At 47.2% G+C, this 15,211-nt stretch overlaps 1 protein-coding gene across 17 annotated transcripts in view; it reads right to left on the bottom strand.

Moving 5' to 3' along the window:
- Nucleotides 1–15,211, bottom strand: part of KCNQ2 (potassium voltage-gated channel subfamily Q member 2) — a 74,727-nt gene that overhangs the window by 40,619 nt on the left and 18,897 nt on the right. For all 17 annotated transcript variants that reach the window (XM_050313631.1, XM_050313643.1, XM_050313632.1 and 14 more), the window contains exons 2-8: nt 10,335–10,425; nt 9,200–9,326; nt 7,883–8,058; nt 6,888–7,013; nt 4,479–4,589; nt 3,510–3,605; nt 2,704–2,798 (exon numbers count right to left, since the gene is read on the bottom strand). In XM_050313631.1, the coding sequence (XP_050169588.1) occupies nt 2,704–2,798; nt 3,510–3,605; nt 4,479–4,589; nt 6,888–7,013; nt 7,883–8,058; nt 9,200–9,326; nt 10,335–10,425 (822 nt within the window). The remainder of the gene's footprint in view (nt 1–2,703; nt 2,799–3,509; nt 3,606–4,478; nt 4,590–6,887; nt 7,014–7,882; nt 8,059–9,199; nt 9,327–10,334; nt 10,426–15,211) is intronic.

Raw genomic sequence — 15,211 nt, 5'->3', positions numbered from 1 at the left:
TCCCCAAACAAGTTAGAGCAGCTCTCCTGCAGTGATTTGAGTGATGCTCTGGAGCCACGTGAGCTCCTCCAAGGCATGTGTAACAATTTGCTCATATCAAGCAGCCAAAAGCCTTTTCAGAGATGCCTTGGGAAGACAGATGAGCTAAAGGCACAGGGCTCCTGCTATGAGGAATCAGCAGCCTGATGTTGAGCAGAAAGGGTGCCAAGGTACTGGTGATTGCAGATCACCCCCGGGGCACCAGGGAGGGGGATACTGGGTTCCTCCAACCCACTTCCAAACCACACTGTGCGTTGCAGACACGTGTCAGCAGCCAGCACTTTAACAGGGTGCTGGGTTTGACGTGCTGCCACGGCTGCATCAGCACCAGCACAGGGCTGCCAGTGCCTGCCAGCTGGCTCAGGGAAGTGGGTGGACAAGGAGAGATGGTCAGTGTGAGTGATGGAACCTGCAGCCAGAACATGCAGTTATTCCCTTTTTAAAAATAAAAAAAAATTAAAAAAATAAAATTCCAATTAATTTTTCTGAGTACATCCAAAATATATTCAGAAGATGTTCACTGCTTTCCTGGTAAAAAAATGCAATTTGACTCATGCCTGAATCTGTCAGCGAAACCACAGCTCACTCAGTCAAGTGATGTTCACTTCACCTGTGCACAAACAGGAGCTGGGATTTAAGGGAGAAGCTGGCACTGCAGTGAAACCCATGCCAGGGAAGCCCAGGGTGACACTGCTGAGTGGGGCTGAGCAGCACCCACAGCATCAGCCAGCGATACTGCTACAACCCTGCTTCTAATCTGTCCTGGCTTTTTACTCAAGATAAGTGGGCTCTTCAAACTACATCTGTTTGCTCTTTCTCCTCCCTTAAGTTTTTATTTAGCCCCTCCTGGAGCTCTTTAAGCTTAGTTCTCTTCCTGCAGACCAGCTCCTTGGAAATACAGGTTTTAACAAGGGGATTAAGTAAAAGGTAATTCACTTGGTACTCTGCAATCAAAAGGGTGTCACTGCATGTCTGGCTGCGTGGTAAGTTCAGTAGTTCAAAGAGAATTAAAACCTGGCAAAATCCACTGAAAAAAAGCTGTGGGTGTCTGCAGTTTGCAGTGGACTTTGGGCCAGGCTCCATCCTCACCCTCTCCAGTAGCCACTGCTGCAAAGGTACAGCCAGAAGGTCAGATACTGGGAGGGAGAGCTTCAATGGGTGAGTTTAATGCTATTGGAAAACAGCTTTGTTCTGTTTTGTTGGGTTGTTGTTGTTTTGGGTTTTTTAGACAAAATCTTGAAGTTGGATCATAAATTTCCAGGGAAAAAGCAACCAATCAGACACACACTGGGAATGAATCCAATAAAAACTTACTGACCACAACAGTGTGACTTCCAACAGGTTTTTATGCTGGGTTAAGAGGCTGGCTGCTGTGTTTCAAATATACACTAATGCTTACCCCAGGAAATACATCCAGACTGCCTACCCAAGGGCTAAAAGACAACAGTAACTCAGGAAAAAACAGGCAGGGATGATACCTGCACTGGCACAACCCAGTGCTGGACACAGTCCTGTGTGGGAGCAGGGAGATGGGGCACAGGGAGCCCCACCACGCCCAACAAAACCCCACGGGAATATCTAATGATGTCCAACCCTGCTACAAACCCAGAGGGACCTGGGTAGCCCCCAAAAACACATCAGAAAGGGATGCAGGATGCAGGGTATTTCACAGAGTGAAAATGAACAGCAACACTGTGTATTTTAGCTTCTGAGGAAGCCTCCTGCTTAGATAACACCAAGCCCAAGAGGGACACAAAGGATGCAGTGCTTCCCCACGTCCTGGAGGGCATTGAGGTATGGCAGGGAACTCTGTCCCCACCTCCATGAAGCTCCAAATCCCAAGAGGCTGTGAATTCCCACAGTACTGCTCTACCCTGTGTTGTTTCACCTTAACAAAATGCCTGGGTACAATGGTAAGCAGAGCAGGTAAAGCAAGGCAGATGGGTGCTGCCAAAACTCAGTGGGGTTTATCTGCCTCATCCATCACGGCTCCACCATCCTTCCCTACTCCTGTCAACAGACTGGGATGGGTAAATGAAATATAAGAAATGGGAAAACGCTCACTGAATCCTGAGTTGGTTTTCCTCCTCTCAGAGAAAAAAAAAGGAAAAGGAAAGGAAAGGAGGACACAGGGCAAATGCACCTGGGAGAGTGCCAGGCTGGTCAAAGGAGGGAGAGAAGTTTGCTGAAAGGCAGAAGGACCATTAGAGACCAGTTGGACCAGCAAGGAGAGCCTGGAAGGGCACGAGGAGCTGCAGGTAGGGTGAGGGCAGTGTTTACCTACGATCCAGAGCAGCTCGGAGGGAGGTCTTCACACCTGGGCACGGCAACTGTCACAACACAATGCAACTACCAGCAGACATGGAGAAATAAAGGGGAAAAGAAGAGCATGTACAACACAGAGAGACATGGAAAGAAAGAAAGGAAAAAAAAAAAAAAAGGCAACATGAAAATTAAAATCAAGTCAAAAAGAAATACAACAAAAAATACAAAGCAAAAAAAACTCCAAAAGACAAAGCCTACACCAGCCCTTAAGAGCCTCTTGAAATCAACTTTTTCAATGAAAAAAAAAACCAGAAACAAATAAATGAAACTATATATCTGGATAACAGAAATAACTATGGAGGCAGTGGCAGTGGAAGAGGAAGCTGGAGGAGGAGGTACCTGTACATGGGGACGGTGACGGTGCGCTCGTAGTACTGCCAGGTGGAGTGCAGGTCCGTCCGGGACAGGTTGGTGGCATAAAATCTCCAAGCCGCCTGTGGAGGACAAGACCCAGCAGGGTTGTGGACCCAGGCATGGCCAGCACCACCCTCAGGTTCATAAACCTCAGCCAGCTCTGACTCTCTGTTTTCTGTTGGATGGATCCAGCATTTTGCCTCTCCCTTGATCTGACACATGACAAATTTGGGGTGGTACCGTGACACTCCTCACCATGTGAGCCCGGTTAAAAGTTCTGTGGGTCTCAGGCACACACACTGGCAGGCTGAGGGCAAGGATGAAATGGGTATTGTTGCCTATTAAGGAGTTAAAAATTTGGAAAGGGAGGAGCAGGGGAATGTAAAATGACTACTTTCAAATCTCCAAGAGGCACACCAAGGCCAACCTTCTGCATGGACATCTGTTATCATGAAGAAAATGCTCCCAAATGTAATTTTATATCAGCATAAATATTCTCTTTGGGGAAAAAGAATGAGTGGAAACAGACTGTCCTAATGCATTTGTCTTGCTGTGCTGGGCTGAATTTCATTCCTTTCCTCCCCTAGATTCCCTGCCACATATGCTATTTTCCCATGGTTGATTTCCTGGCATTTATTCCCAGACAAAACCAGTCACCAGCTGCTGTCTCACACCTTAAACACACGGCCCCATTTTTCACCAGCCTGTCTCCTCCCCAACTTCTAAAAGTCTATTAAGCCCCCCAGAACCAGGACAGTGTAACCCCAAGGCTCCTTGGATGTGATCCTCACCTGGATCAGGCCCGCTGCCGGGTTTCGCCTCTTCTCAAAGTGTTTTTGCCGATGTTGCTCTTGAACCTTCAGAGCAAACCCCGACCCCAAGATACCCTGGAAGAGAACAACAATTTGCAGTTAGCAGGGGTTTAGCTCAGCTTTCACTCGAAAGCTTTGGCCAGCTTTCTCTCCAAAGTTTTTTTTCTGGCTCATTTTTTGTTTCAAGCATAAAGGAAGGAGCCTCCACCCCAGCAGCCTTGGCAGGCACCTTCAAGGGGCAGCAGACTTTGCTGGCACCCACTGGAATTGCAGATTTTCCCAAACGACCTCCAGCCAGCTGCTAAAATACAAAATAATCCCAGAGTGTTGGCATTCAGCAAATTATCCCCACAGGGATCCAGATCAGTGCAGCGCTCTGAAATGAGTGATTTGCTGAAATGATGCAATCATAGAATCACAGACTGGTTTGGGTTGGAAGGGACCTTAAAACTCATCTCATTCACCCCCCTGCCATGGAAAGGGACACCTTCCACTAGACCGGGTTGCTCAGAGCCCTGTCCAACCTGGCCTCGATGGGGCAGCCACAGCTTCTCTGGGCAACCTGTGCCAGGGCCTCACCACCCTCACAGGGAAGAATTTCTGCCTAATATCCAATCTAAATTTACCTTCTTAATTACCCCCAAGAACAGCCCTTTGAGGGAAAAAAATGCTTTATATTGCTTCAATAAATATTTGTGCAGAACCAAATCTAGAATTTCCATCGAAGTTTGCTCGAAGTGCCCAAGCTGTGGCTATTCAGACAGGGTTTGCCCTTTTCCCCCTAATTTGTTGATTCTCAAGCCACAGACCATTGCAGCCAGGAGGGTGCATCACATTGCTGGATGCAGCTGTTGCAGTGCCACCATCTCCAGGGTCTGGGGGTAAGGGAGAGGTGAGCTCAGCCCCCCTCCCACTGTGAGACCTCACTCCCAGCACCCTCCCACTTACGGCAGGGAGGGCGAAGAAGGAGACGCCGATGAGTGTGAAGGTCGCTGCCAGCAGCCGCCCGTTCCAGGTCTGTGGGTACTTGTCCCCGTAGCCAATGGTGGTGAGAGTGATCTGCAGGGAGGAGATGAGTGCCCAGCCCTTGGTCAGACGGCCTTAAAACTGAAACAACACTGCCAAAACTCCTGCAACACCCAAGTGGGACACGGAGGAGCTGGGATCGCCGCGCGCTCTGAGCTGACCGAGGCAAGGTGCAGCTCAGGGACCCGGAGCATCGAGCAGGGATGGGCAACCCCGCAGGATGCAGATGCCCTGACACCCGCCCTGCTCACGTGCTGGGTTTTCACACCAGTTGGGAGCATTTTCTGTGCCTTTTGCTGTCACAGAGAGAGCTGCCATCTGGTGCAGAGGCTGGCGGCAGATCGGAACCTCCCCCGGAAGATGGGGTTGCGCCTTCGGCAGGGGAAGCAAACCGGCACCGTTCCCCCAAACTCCCTTTCAGCATCTCAGGAAAGCAGGCAGGGCTATTTGCATGCATAAAGACCTGATTCTGCTTGTTCCCAATCCTCCCAGCAGTGCCTATTAGCTGGTCTCCCTTCCTATTTAAAAACAGACTATTAGGCCGAGAGGATGAATTACGGCTCCTTCATACCACCTCATTTAGGAACGTTTTTTCCCCTCCTCAGCATTTTTGCAATGCAGCAAAAGAGAGCTGGGAAGTTGCTGTCTGTGTTTCTGGGGAAAGATCTGAGAGATCTTTCTGATCTCTCTGTTGGAGATAGAATCCCCTGAATGTTAAACTGCAGGAGAAGACACCTTTTCCCACTTCAGTCCACAGACATCAGCAGTGGGAAATGCTGGGTATTCCCTCAGGGCTTCCAACAGGATTTGGAGAGCCTGGGTCTGGCAGGGCAAGGCAGAGAGGCGTGGTCCAATTAGAAACATCTTTGAGACTTCTGATCCCAAAAGACCCTGTGACACATGGAAGGTTGCTCCTGTCCCACAACATCCATGGACAGAGCTGGCCCCAGGGATAGGATCTGACACCACACTGATGTGGCATTGTAAATATGCATATCATTCAGAAGAAAATCACTCACAAATGGAAGTATGATCCCAAAGCGCCTTTTAATTGGACCCACTAAAAGCCTTATCAATTAGATGCTATTTTGACCAAGTGGTTAAAAAATGCATCTACATGCCTCATTCTTACTGAAACACAAAGTCAGAGCAATGCTCTCTCCATAAACACTGCAAAGTTGGTTTACAATTTTTTAATAATTTCTGCAGACAACTACAAGGATTGGATGCAGCAAGATCAACAAAGGGATGAGTTTATGAACCTGAAATTTGATTTATCCCATCTCTTAACATCTGTCTGTACTGGAACCATGAGTTGGACAATGACAGAAACTATTTATTTTAATGACATTCATTTTTTTTTCTGAGCTTCTCAGTAGCAAAACAGTCTGGTGCATCTCTACATCCCAAAATGCAGAGCAGTAATCCTCTGCTGAAGGCCCACAGAGCCTGGGAAGCAGGAGGGATAAATCTGCCAGTGGTGCTGCCCAGACTGAGCTCTAATCTGGGCTGTCACTTTTTCCTCATTGTTTAATTTCTGGTTATGTCAAATTGGGCTTTGTTTTTATTTTTTTGTCATAACTAAGGGGCTTGAAAAGCAATTTACTGCTTTTTTCCCTTTGTTGGAACGGAGGAGCTGCTTGATCAGCCGATTCCTCCCCAAGCCTGTTATTGGGATTTGATCAGATCGGGGATTTTCATTACATGCTTTGTAATCAAGGCCAAACTAGTGATGGAGCAGAAGAACAATAACGCAAGAAGATTAGAACGTCATTAATTCTCTCTTTGCTAATCGAGTAATCCAATAATTCACATGCACACGCACGCACAGAGCAAACCAAAAGTACTGCCCTTTCCTCCTCTGTCAGCAGAGATGTGAAGGGGAGTGCTCGCCCCGCTGGAGTCTGTCTGGTATTTAGAAACCTATTAATTTTATAAACTTTATTCCTGCGTGTTTAACAGCGCCTTGCCCAAGTGCAATTTAAATAATTAAAGGGCAGCAATACTTGTCAAAACAATGATCAAAGCACCCCGCAGTGTGGGGTCTCTGTCTGACCTGCCTCCACTGTCACGACAGAGCTGAATCCCACAGCTGGGAGCACATGAGTTCCCCGTTTCCCTGCAGCTCCAGCTAATGCAGAAATGTGATCCTTTAACGTTTTCTATGAGGTTTATATAAGAAAAAGAGCTAAATGGAGCAGCCCAAAGCCATTTAATAAAAATGTTAACTAAGCACTCTATAAGTCGATACCTCACGTAAGTGATAGAAGATGGAGGGTTAATGGACATTTTATTTTAATAACCAGCAGCTGTTCTATGAAAATTACTTACCAGACCCCACCAAAGTGCATCTGCGTATGTATCAAAGTGCTCATTTTCTCCTTTCTCGGCCAAGTATACCAGGAAAGAGGCCAGAATGAGGCACAGGAAGCCAATATACCACGCAGTAATCAGCTCCTGCGAGATCATTAAAGGAAAGAAGAGAATAATTGCAATCCTGGTGTGCATCTCCAAACAGTGACTTACTTGATTGCGGCTGGATCTGAGCTTTCCCTGCATTTGGTTTAGGTTTGGGGGCTTTGGTTGAAGGTCAGTAATGACACTTTTTTGAGATGGGACCATGGGGTGGTGGCTGTGCCAAGCACACGGGGCAATCCCTGTCCTGAAGACCCCAACAGCTAAACACATACAGCAAATGGAGAAGGGAGTGTTAATAGCTCCATTATTGCAAGATGTGGAACTGAGACTTAAAATACTCTACCATTTCCCCAGTTCACATAGTTAGAACTGAAATAAGAATCCCCAAATCTTTAGGGCTTCTACTTAATGGAGGAGGAGCTGCAAAGTTGGGGTCTGGATGCAATTTACCCCAATTGCAGGGAATTTTTAACTCAGAATTCACGGAATTGATTATTTTTGGATTAGGTTAATACAAAGGTGGACAAATGAGACTCACAAATTCCTTATGATAGTTCTGGCTATGGTGACTAAGCTTTTCAGAGGAAAAAAGTGCAGGAAAGAGGAGAAATGTTAAATTCACAAATTCAGAAGCAGTAAACAAAAAATTATCACAAGCTCTTCCCAAACTGATCACCTTATACCAGGGATCAGTTCTTTTACTGGAATCCCTCTCTCCCTTCTCTCCTTGACTGATCAAGGTGCTCCATTGTTTCTGACTCTGCATCCCTCCCCGAGTTACCTACGGTGTCTTTCCAACCTCCTCAGGCCTGGGAGAGCTTTGGGATGGAGAACTGAACCAAAGCAGTGTCTCTGTGGGGGAGGGAACACAAGGAGCAATGCAATGTCCCTGCCTGGGATGAGCTCACCTTGCTGTGTGCGTAGACCACAGAGCCCAGGAGCTTCCAGGTGCCGCCCCGCCGGTCCATGCGGATCATGCGCAGGATCTGCAGGAACCTCAAGCTCCTGAGTGCTGAGGTGGCAAAGACATTCCCTTGGGACCCCGCTGCCAGCACGGCGATGGATGCGATCAGCACCATGATGTCTGCAGGAACAGAGAGCAGCAAGAGCTGAAGAAGCGCTGCTGGATCACTACTAAAGGGGATGGAATTCCCACTGCCTTGGGCAGCAGAAGGCTGGGCATGAGAACGATCTCCTGGTCACTTGTATTTTGTTCTGCAAGGATATAGCACTAATCTTTAGCTGGATGAAAGGAGCCACTACACACCTTGTGGAATATCCTGGTTTCCTTCTCCGCGCTCATCATCCATAAAAAATGTGTCAAATACTGCAAAGTCTGAATTTTGATATGATTCAGTGTTAACACTGCTAAACTGGGTTAAATCCTTGCAAAATGCATGGCCTTTTTTTTTTATCAGCCATAGCTGCCTGTTACACAAAGCTGGGAATTACACCATCTAAACCGGGAATGAAAATGTCTAGGTCCTCCATAGCAGTCCTAAGGTGCTCATGGACAAAGTCTAAGAAAAAAGCCTTTCTCTCTGTACACACAGGGATTCTGTAAACCTCCATCTTCCCTAATTTTCTATACAAATTTTATAGGAGTCCTTTTCTGTGGAATAAGCTAAAATCCTGCATATGCAGGATATGACCATTGCCAGCTCCTGGACAGTTGAAAGCAGCTTCCATAGCAAAGGGCATTTCTTATCTGCCCATTTCTTATCCCAGAAAAAAAAATCACTGCTGTGCCCAGATGGCCCCTCTCACAAGAGACTCACTGAGTGCTTTACAAACAAGAATTAATTAAGTCTCATAACTCCCTCGTGAGTCGGCTCATCAGCACCAGGGAAGGCAAAGTGACACACCGAGCTTCGGTGACTTGTGAACAGTTCGGTGCGGAGGTTGCACACAGGACTGCAGGATCCCAGTTCCTGTGCTCAGCTTCTCCTGGCTAAACTCCCTTTCTGGGCAGCTGTCAATAATGACAGAGGCACACAGAGCACTGGGATGGCTCCCAGGTTGGCAGAAAACAGGGAGTGCACTGTGATGAATAACAAACAACACATCCATGGATTAGGACTTCTGCCTTTGTGCTTTTTCCTGATCACGAAGCAGCTGAAGATCAACCCCCAAAATGCATGCAAGACACCGGAGCCCCGTGCAAGCAAGTGCTTGCAATGGACATGGTGGTTTGGAGTAATCTCATGTAGGGAGGGAGGTCTTACCGATGACGCAGAAAGGTTTGCGGGCAAATTTTAACCTTCCCCTCCAGCCCCGGTATCGGCAGCAGCAGCCGGCTGCCCAGATCCTCACGAAGTATTCCACCCCAAACACCACGATGGTGACGATTTCCTGACAGGGAGACAACACTGCTAGTCAGGAAAGAAGGATGGATGGAGGAGAGCCTGCCTTAGAATCAAGGACAAACACATGACCTCAGGTAAATACACCTCAGACAATACATCACCAAGCTGTCTGCGCTGTTCAGAGAGACCAGGCTTGCAGGATCATCACATCTCTGCTTTTGTGCCTTCCCTCACCCTCCCTGGGGTGGGGAGAGGTCCTGCACATTGTAGCCATGAACTAGAGTTTTACACTGTCTCTGGTTGCCTGTGGGTGCTGGGCTATCTGGTGCAGGGGGGTGTAGATTCTCCATCCCTCAAGGCCACTCGAGCTCTTTCCATCACCATCCAAATATCCTGTGCACGTTCCCTTCCCTCCAAGTTCTTTACTAGCAGCACTTTTCTCATCTTTCTCGTGTGTCAAACCTGATGAAGCCCTAATTAGTCTGCAGCACCTTTTGATGTCGATGTAGGGCAGGGACTGGGGAAGAGGAAGACAGACAAAAGGAAAGAAGATGTGTGAATCTGGCAGCCCTGCACCGCTGCCGTGGTGGCAGGATCTCAGCTGGCTCTTGGTGGCAGAAGCCACACTGTCAGTGTGAGGGATGCCGGGCTATTTCAGGAACAAAACTCTGCAGCTTCATGATGGATCAAACAGTTGCAGGGATGTGATAGTGTGGGAGAGGAGGCAGCTCCTCTGACTGCTCCCGACGCAGAGTGTCCACAGCTTTAAATTCTGGGAGCTTTCAGCTGGAATCAGTCTTGCTACTGTGTTTTGAAATTGAAGATAAATGCAGGGGAAAAAAAAGTCTGGGAAGAATGACTTTAAAGAATCCTTCAAAATATTTTTAGTTTATTCCTGATACAGATTTCTCCTTTTCACATTTCTTACCCACAAGTTGTAGTGGTCCCCCTCTCATAAGTGACAGCTTAAATCCTTGCCTTTAACATCCCCTAATCTCAGGTTTTTGTGTGGTTTTGATTTTGTTTTAATACCTCACTGTTGGCCCCCACTTACCAGGATGTAAAGGGCCCCTTCTGAGCTGTTCTGGTACTCATCGATGGTCGAGAAGACAGACAGCACCAGGCAGGAGAAAACTAGTAGAAAACTACATAACACAAATATTTAAAATAAAAAAAAAAAAAAAATAAAGAGAGAGAGAGAGAATGTCAGTCTTCAGGGCAGGAATTTTTCATACTCATCAAAGTAGTCCAGAGAGCAATTTTGGACATATTTCTCTATGAGTATTTACTGCGCTGCTGCTACCACACCATGTAAACAGGGTGAGTGAAGAGGCCAGTTTTACTAATTGAAAGGGTTATGTGTGGACACACCCACTGGAGTGCTCCCAGTTTGGCCAGTGCCAATCTAATTCCCCTCACAGTTGACAGCTCTGATCACCTCTGACATCATTTCCCTAAGGAATTGTCAGGTCTTTCTGCTTTCAACAAGCATCCAAATGAACAGGAACATTTCTAACTGGGATAAATGGGAGCAGACGGGCTGAGGAGCAGGAGCACAGGCTGAGCATGAACCCATAAAGAGCTCCACTGATGCTCTACTTATGCATTTACATCCACAAAAGCTCACTCAGCAGTGGGACTACATTTCTTGTCAGGGTAGGACATTTTTGGGTGGATTTAATGTTCCTTCCTTAGGCAGGTACTTCACATTAACTCCTCACTGCCTGTAAAAGCTGGTGACTTTTTTTTGGGTTTGTTGTAGCATCAGTGGGAGGTTGGTAGTTGTCACTCTGCTTTTTTGTGGCCAGCCACATGACACAGTAAGGGTTTGATCCAGTCCTAGGGAATGTGATCTTGGAGTTGTTGGTACCACGAAACCAGAGACATCCCTGCCACTGGGGAGGGACCTGAAGTGGCCTGTGTCCCACCCCTGCAGGGACAAAAGGAGCCTCATCCTGCTATGAGCTGGGGGGGGAACCAGTTTTGATATCAGCACTCTCAGTCTCTTATTTGCCACGAAATAAATAGGTGAGATTCTCAAAGCCCAGCACGCACCCAGGTCTCATTGACATCTACATCCATGGGCAGCCTCCCAAAAGCAGCCTCAGGAGTGCCACACCAACCTGTCACTCACAACCTGTCCCCATCAGTGCTCTGTGCTTCTCCTGAGTGCTGGATGTTCTAATGCAAATCAAAGGGCACCGGATGAATGACAGGAGCTCAACTCTCTTCCAACACTCAGCACCTCAGTCTGCAGCTACAGAGGTGCCCTGGCACCTGCTCAAGGATGGAGGCTTCCACCCATGCCCACTGCTTGCTCCAAGAAAAGGAGGGAAATTAATTTACTAGAGATCGATTTACTAATAGAATAAAGTAGGCCAGTGCAAGGAGAAACTAAAAGCTGCATTCTTTAAGAGCATTAAATAATTCATCTGTCTGACTTTGTCTCACATTCCTACAAACTGAGTTTTGAATATTTATAAGGTTTGGTTCTGCTGGTGGGGGCTGTTCCTTTCCGGTGAATAAAGAAAAGGAGTTTCACACCACCAGGTCGTGCCTGTGGCTTTGCAGTGACCATTAATGTCGCAGCAAAAAGTAAAAATGGGGAGATCTGCAGTATTTATTTGAACCACAGGCTGAAATGTGGTGATGATGTGAGGGACTGCTGGAGGTAAGGGACCTTCAGAGCCATCTCAGCCAGGGCTGAGCTTTGTCAGCCATAAAGATGAATTCAGCACAGAGCAGATAAGGATAATTACTTGATCCGTCACTGCAAATTTTCTCTTCTCACACCAGATTTGGTACCCAGTTACTCAAAAAACCCTCAAGAGAGTAAGAAAACTTTCCTTTCAAACTGACCCATGATGTCCCTTAACATCTTCTCTAGGTCTCACTTAAACATCTTCTCTCCCCAAGCTGTTTATTCAACACCCTTGCCATAAACAATCCTGCCACAACCTGCCCTGCAGTCAGGTGGACTCCATCCATCCCAACATCCTCTGAGTTGCCTGGACCAGGCCCTAGGAGCTGGAGACAGACCCCTGCTGCTGCCTGCACTGTTGCAGGGAGAGCAGAGCTCTGCACCCCAGGAGGAAAGGAGCTGCAACTGGGTCAGGCAGCCCCACTCCTGGGGTGGCCCAGATTCTGCTGCAAACTTCTGTGTTGAAGTGAGAAACAAATGAATAATCAATGAGAGAAGAAAGAGAAGAGAAAAAAAAGAAAACAAAACAAAAAGAAAATGGAAAGGGATCAAGGGAAAAGAAATCCTAGATTTCCAGATTAAAGAAGCAGAATGTGAGCTGCATTTATTCTTTATCACCCCACATCCCAAGGATGGATTGTGCAAACCAGGGTTATGGGGAGAGCTGGGGCAGCCGGACATGTCGGTGCCACTTCTTCCCCTCCCCAGCACATCACTGCAGCCTCATCCCCGGCCTCTCCACCCTCCTCATTTCCCCAGGGCCAGCTCAGGGCTGCTGTAATTTCAGCTCTGGGCTCCCCAGGGCTCCCATTGCCAGGGAGACCTGATGCAGATCACGCTTTCAGGGCCAGCATTAATTACTGCACTGCCGAGCATGGGAGGCCACAGGGAATGCACCAGCTCATTCAGAGAAGCATGGGAGCTCCATGGCCAAATCCCACATGGACAAAAACCTTCCCCTGTCTCAGTCCTGATGAGCAAGGAACCCCCCTCTCCCAGCCCTCAGGTAAGGAATGGTCCTGCCAGCAAGGGATGAAGGCTCTGGCTCACCACAGGGTGAGCTGCATCAGCATCCCAAAATAGCTCCACACTGATGCACAGCTGCTCTGCTTGACCCTGTGGTCCACAAATCTTTGGGAGGCTGAAAAAAGGAGACTCAGAGAATGAAACCTTTCTGCAAGGGAACTGAACTCAAGGGGTTGGGGTCTGTATGGCTCCTAGGAGGCTTTGAGGGATCTACAGAACCTCTGTGGATAGAGGAGTGGAAGAAGCAAGCTAACAGGTATGTCCACATTGGAGACTGTGTGTATCCTCTGAGCTCCCAAAGAGGGAGGGCAGTGGGGAACAGGAAGCTGGACTCTGCTTTCATTCCACCTAATCTATCCAGACAGATCAGGAAAGGGCTTCAGATAATAATGGATAGTTAAGGAAAGGGAAACAAGCCAATAGATAGTGTAGATATCGGGATGAATCTAATTTTTAAAGCTACACATCTAATGAAAGCAAATTACGTCTGCAGCCTGACTCTGGGAAATGTTAATGTGTAATAAGGAACATTAATTAGGTCCCGCCTAATGATTTTTACATTAAAGATGCCAATTCTGCTTAGAGCTTTGGAGAAGACAATATCCTCCTCCTGAGCATACAGGAGCTGGGTCCTACATGCTGCATGACTGGAGCTGACACCAACCTCTCCCAGATCCCGGGCTAGATGCAAACAGCAGCTGGTAGTTTGGGACTGATGTCTCCTCTGCAGAGCGATGGCAGGGAGAAAGCTGTCTCCAGCCTCCTGGAGAAGGACACCTCATGTCACTGCATCTTCTCACCCACCACCCATTCCTACGGGCATCCAGTACCTTCTGCTGCTCTGGCATCCCCCATGCCTGTTGCTGAGACCTTCAAGCTCAGCCAAGACTCAGCTGTGCAAATCTCACTGCTGCTAATACCAATAAATCCAAAGACCTGCAAAGTCTGACTTTACATCCAAAGGTTATGTTGACTTAAAACACCCGTGCAAGCTTCTTATTACAGTTTATAAATCCCAGCACAAAATCTGCATATCCGTATTTCATATCCACTGTGCTTCAGGTTGGCAACAGAAAAAGAAATGACTGAGCTCCCCCTTGGAAAAAGGAATACTTAAAACGGCATGAAACAGGAAAGATTGTCCTTCTCTCTTTTTTTCCCTCAGTGAAAGCACATGATGGAATCATCATAAAGCTTCTCAGGTTAATCATCTAATTTGACTTCCAAAAGAAACCCCCTTGGAATCTACACACCCATTTACATAAGAATTTAAAAAGACTTCTGAATCTATTCCTGAAATACTCATATTCAAATAACGTTCACTGACACTCAGAAATGCAGGGGTTCCTCTGGTGGAGCACCACTAATTAGCAACTGGATTCCTGGATGTGATGGAGATGGATACAACACAAGGAGGTGACAAAAGCTTGTTACTTTTAACTTTTTAACTGTTGCCCACTTTGCTTTCCCTGGAACTGGGACGTTAACTATTTGTTTAATTAGAAGGAGCAAAGCTGTAAAGGGAAGAGCAGTTTACTACAGGCTTTCAAGAGATGCATGATGAAAATTACTTTGGGGATGTAAAAAAGGCATTGGTGATTGTGCTGAAATAAAACCAACATCCTTACAGGCAATCCATCTGCACTCCCAACAATCCATTTGCTGCGGTCTCTGTAAAACGCTGCAGTTCCAGTACCTGAAACTTCAATGGAAATCAAAGGCCGGGAAAATGCAGCAATGACAATAAGTGAAGGTGAAAGAACATCCCTATCAAAGAGAAACAGAGACTGGAAAATGCCTTTTAGTGCTCAGAGAGCCTCAAAATTGGAATGGGAGTATTTACAGCTCAGTTTAAACCTCCGCTGAATCAAAAGCAGAACTCTGAGAAAGCCATGGCTTTACCAGGGATAAAAAACTGTCATATGGCACCTACCCTTAGCCAGGAGCATCTATCATCTTTATTCGTGTAAGCAATCCTGCAGTGACTTGCAACCTGGCTGTTCATTTACAAGGCTAAGCACAAGCCTAAACGCCTCACTCCGGGTTTCCACATCCCTCAGGTTTCCACATCCCTCAGTCTGAGCCAAAATCATTTCCCAAGGCAAATTCTGTCACTGCAAGAGCTGAAAATAGAAGTGGGGAGTCCTGCCTTTTGGTCCTGTGCCTTAATAAATGGTCTCCTTTCCAAAAATTCCTCCTGAGAG

The sequence above is a fragment of the Myiozetetes cayanensis genome, unplaced genomic scaffold (assembly GCF_022539395.1).
Source record: "Myiozetetes cayanensis isolate MyiCay16 unplaced genomic scaffold, myiCay2020 scf19, whole genome shotgun sequence".
NCBI lineage: Eukaryota > Metazoa > Chordata > Aves > Passeriformes > Tyrannidae > Myiozetetes > Myiozetetes cayanensis.
This window is presented reverse-complemented; position numbering and strand designations above follow the sequence as displayed.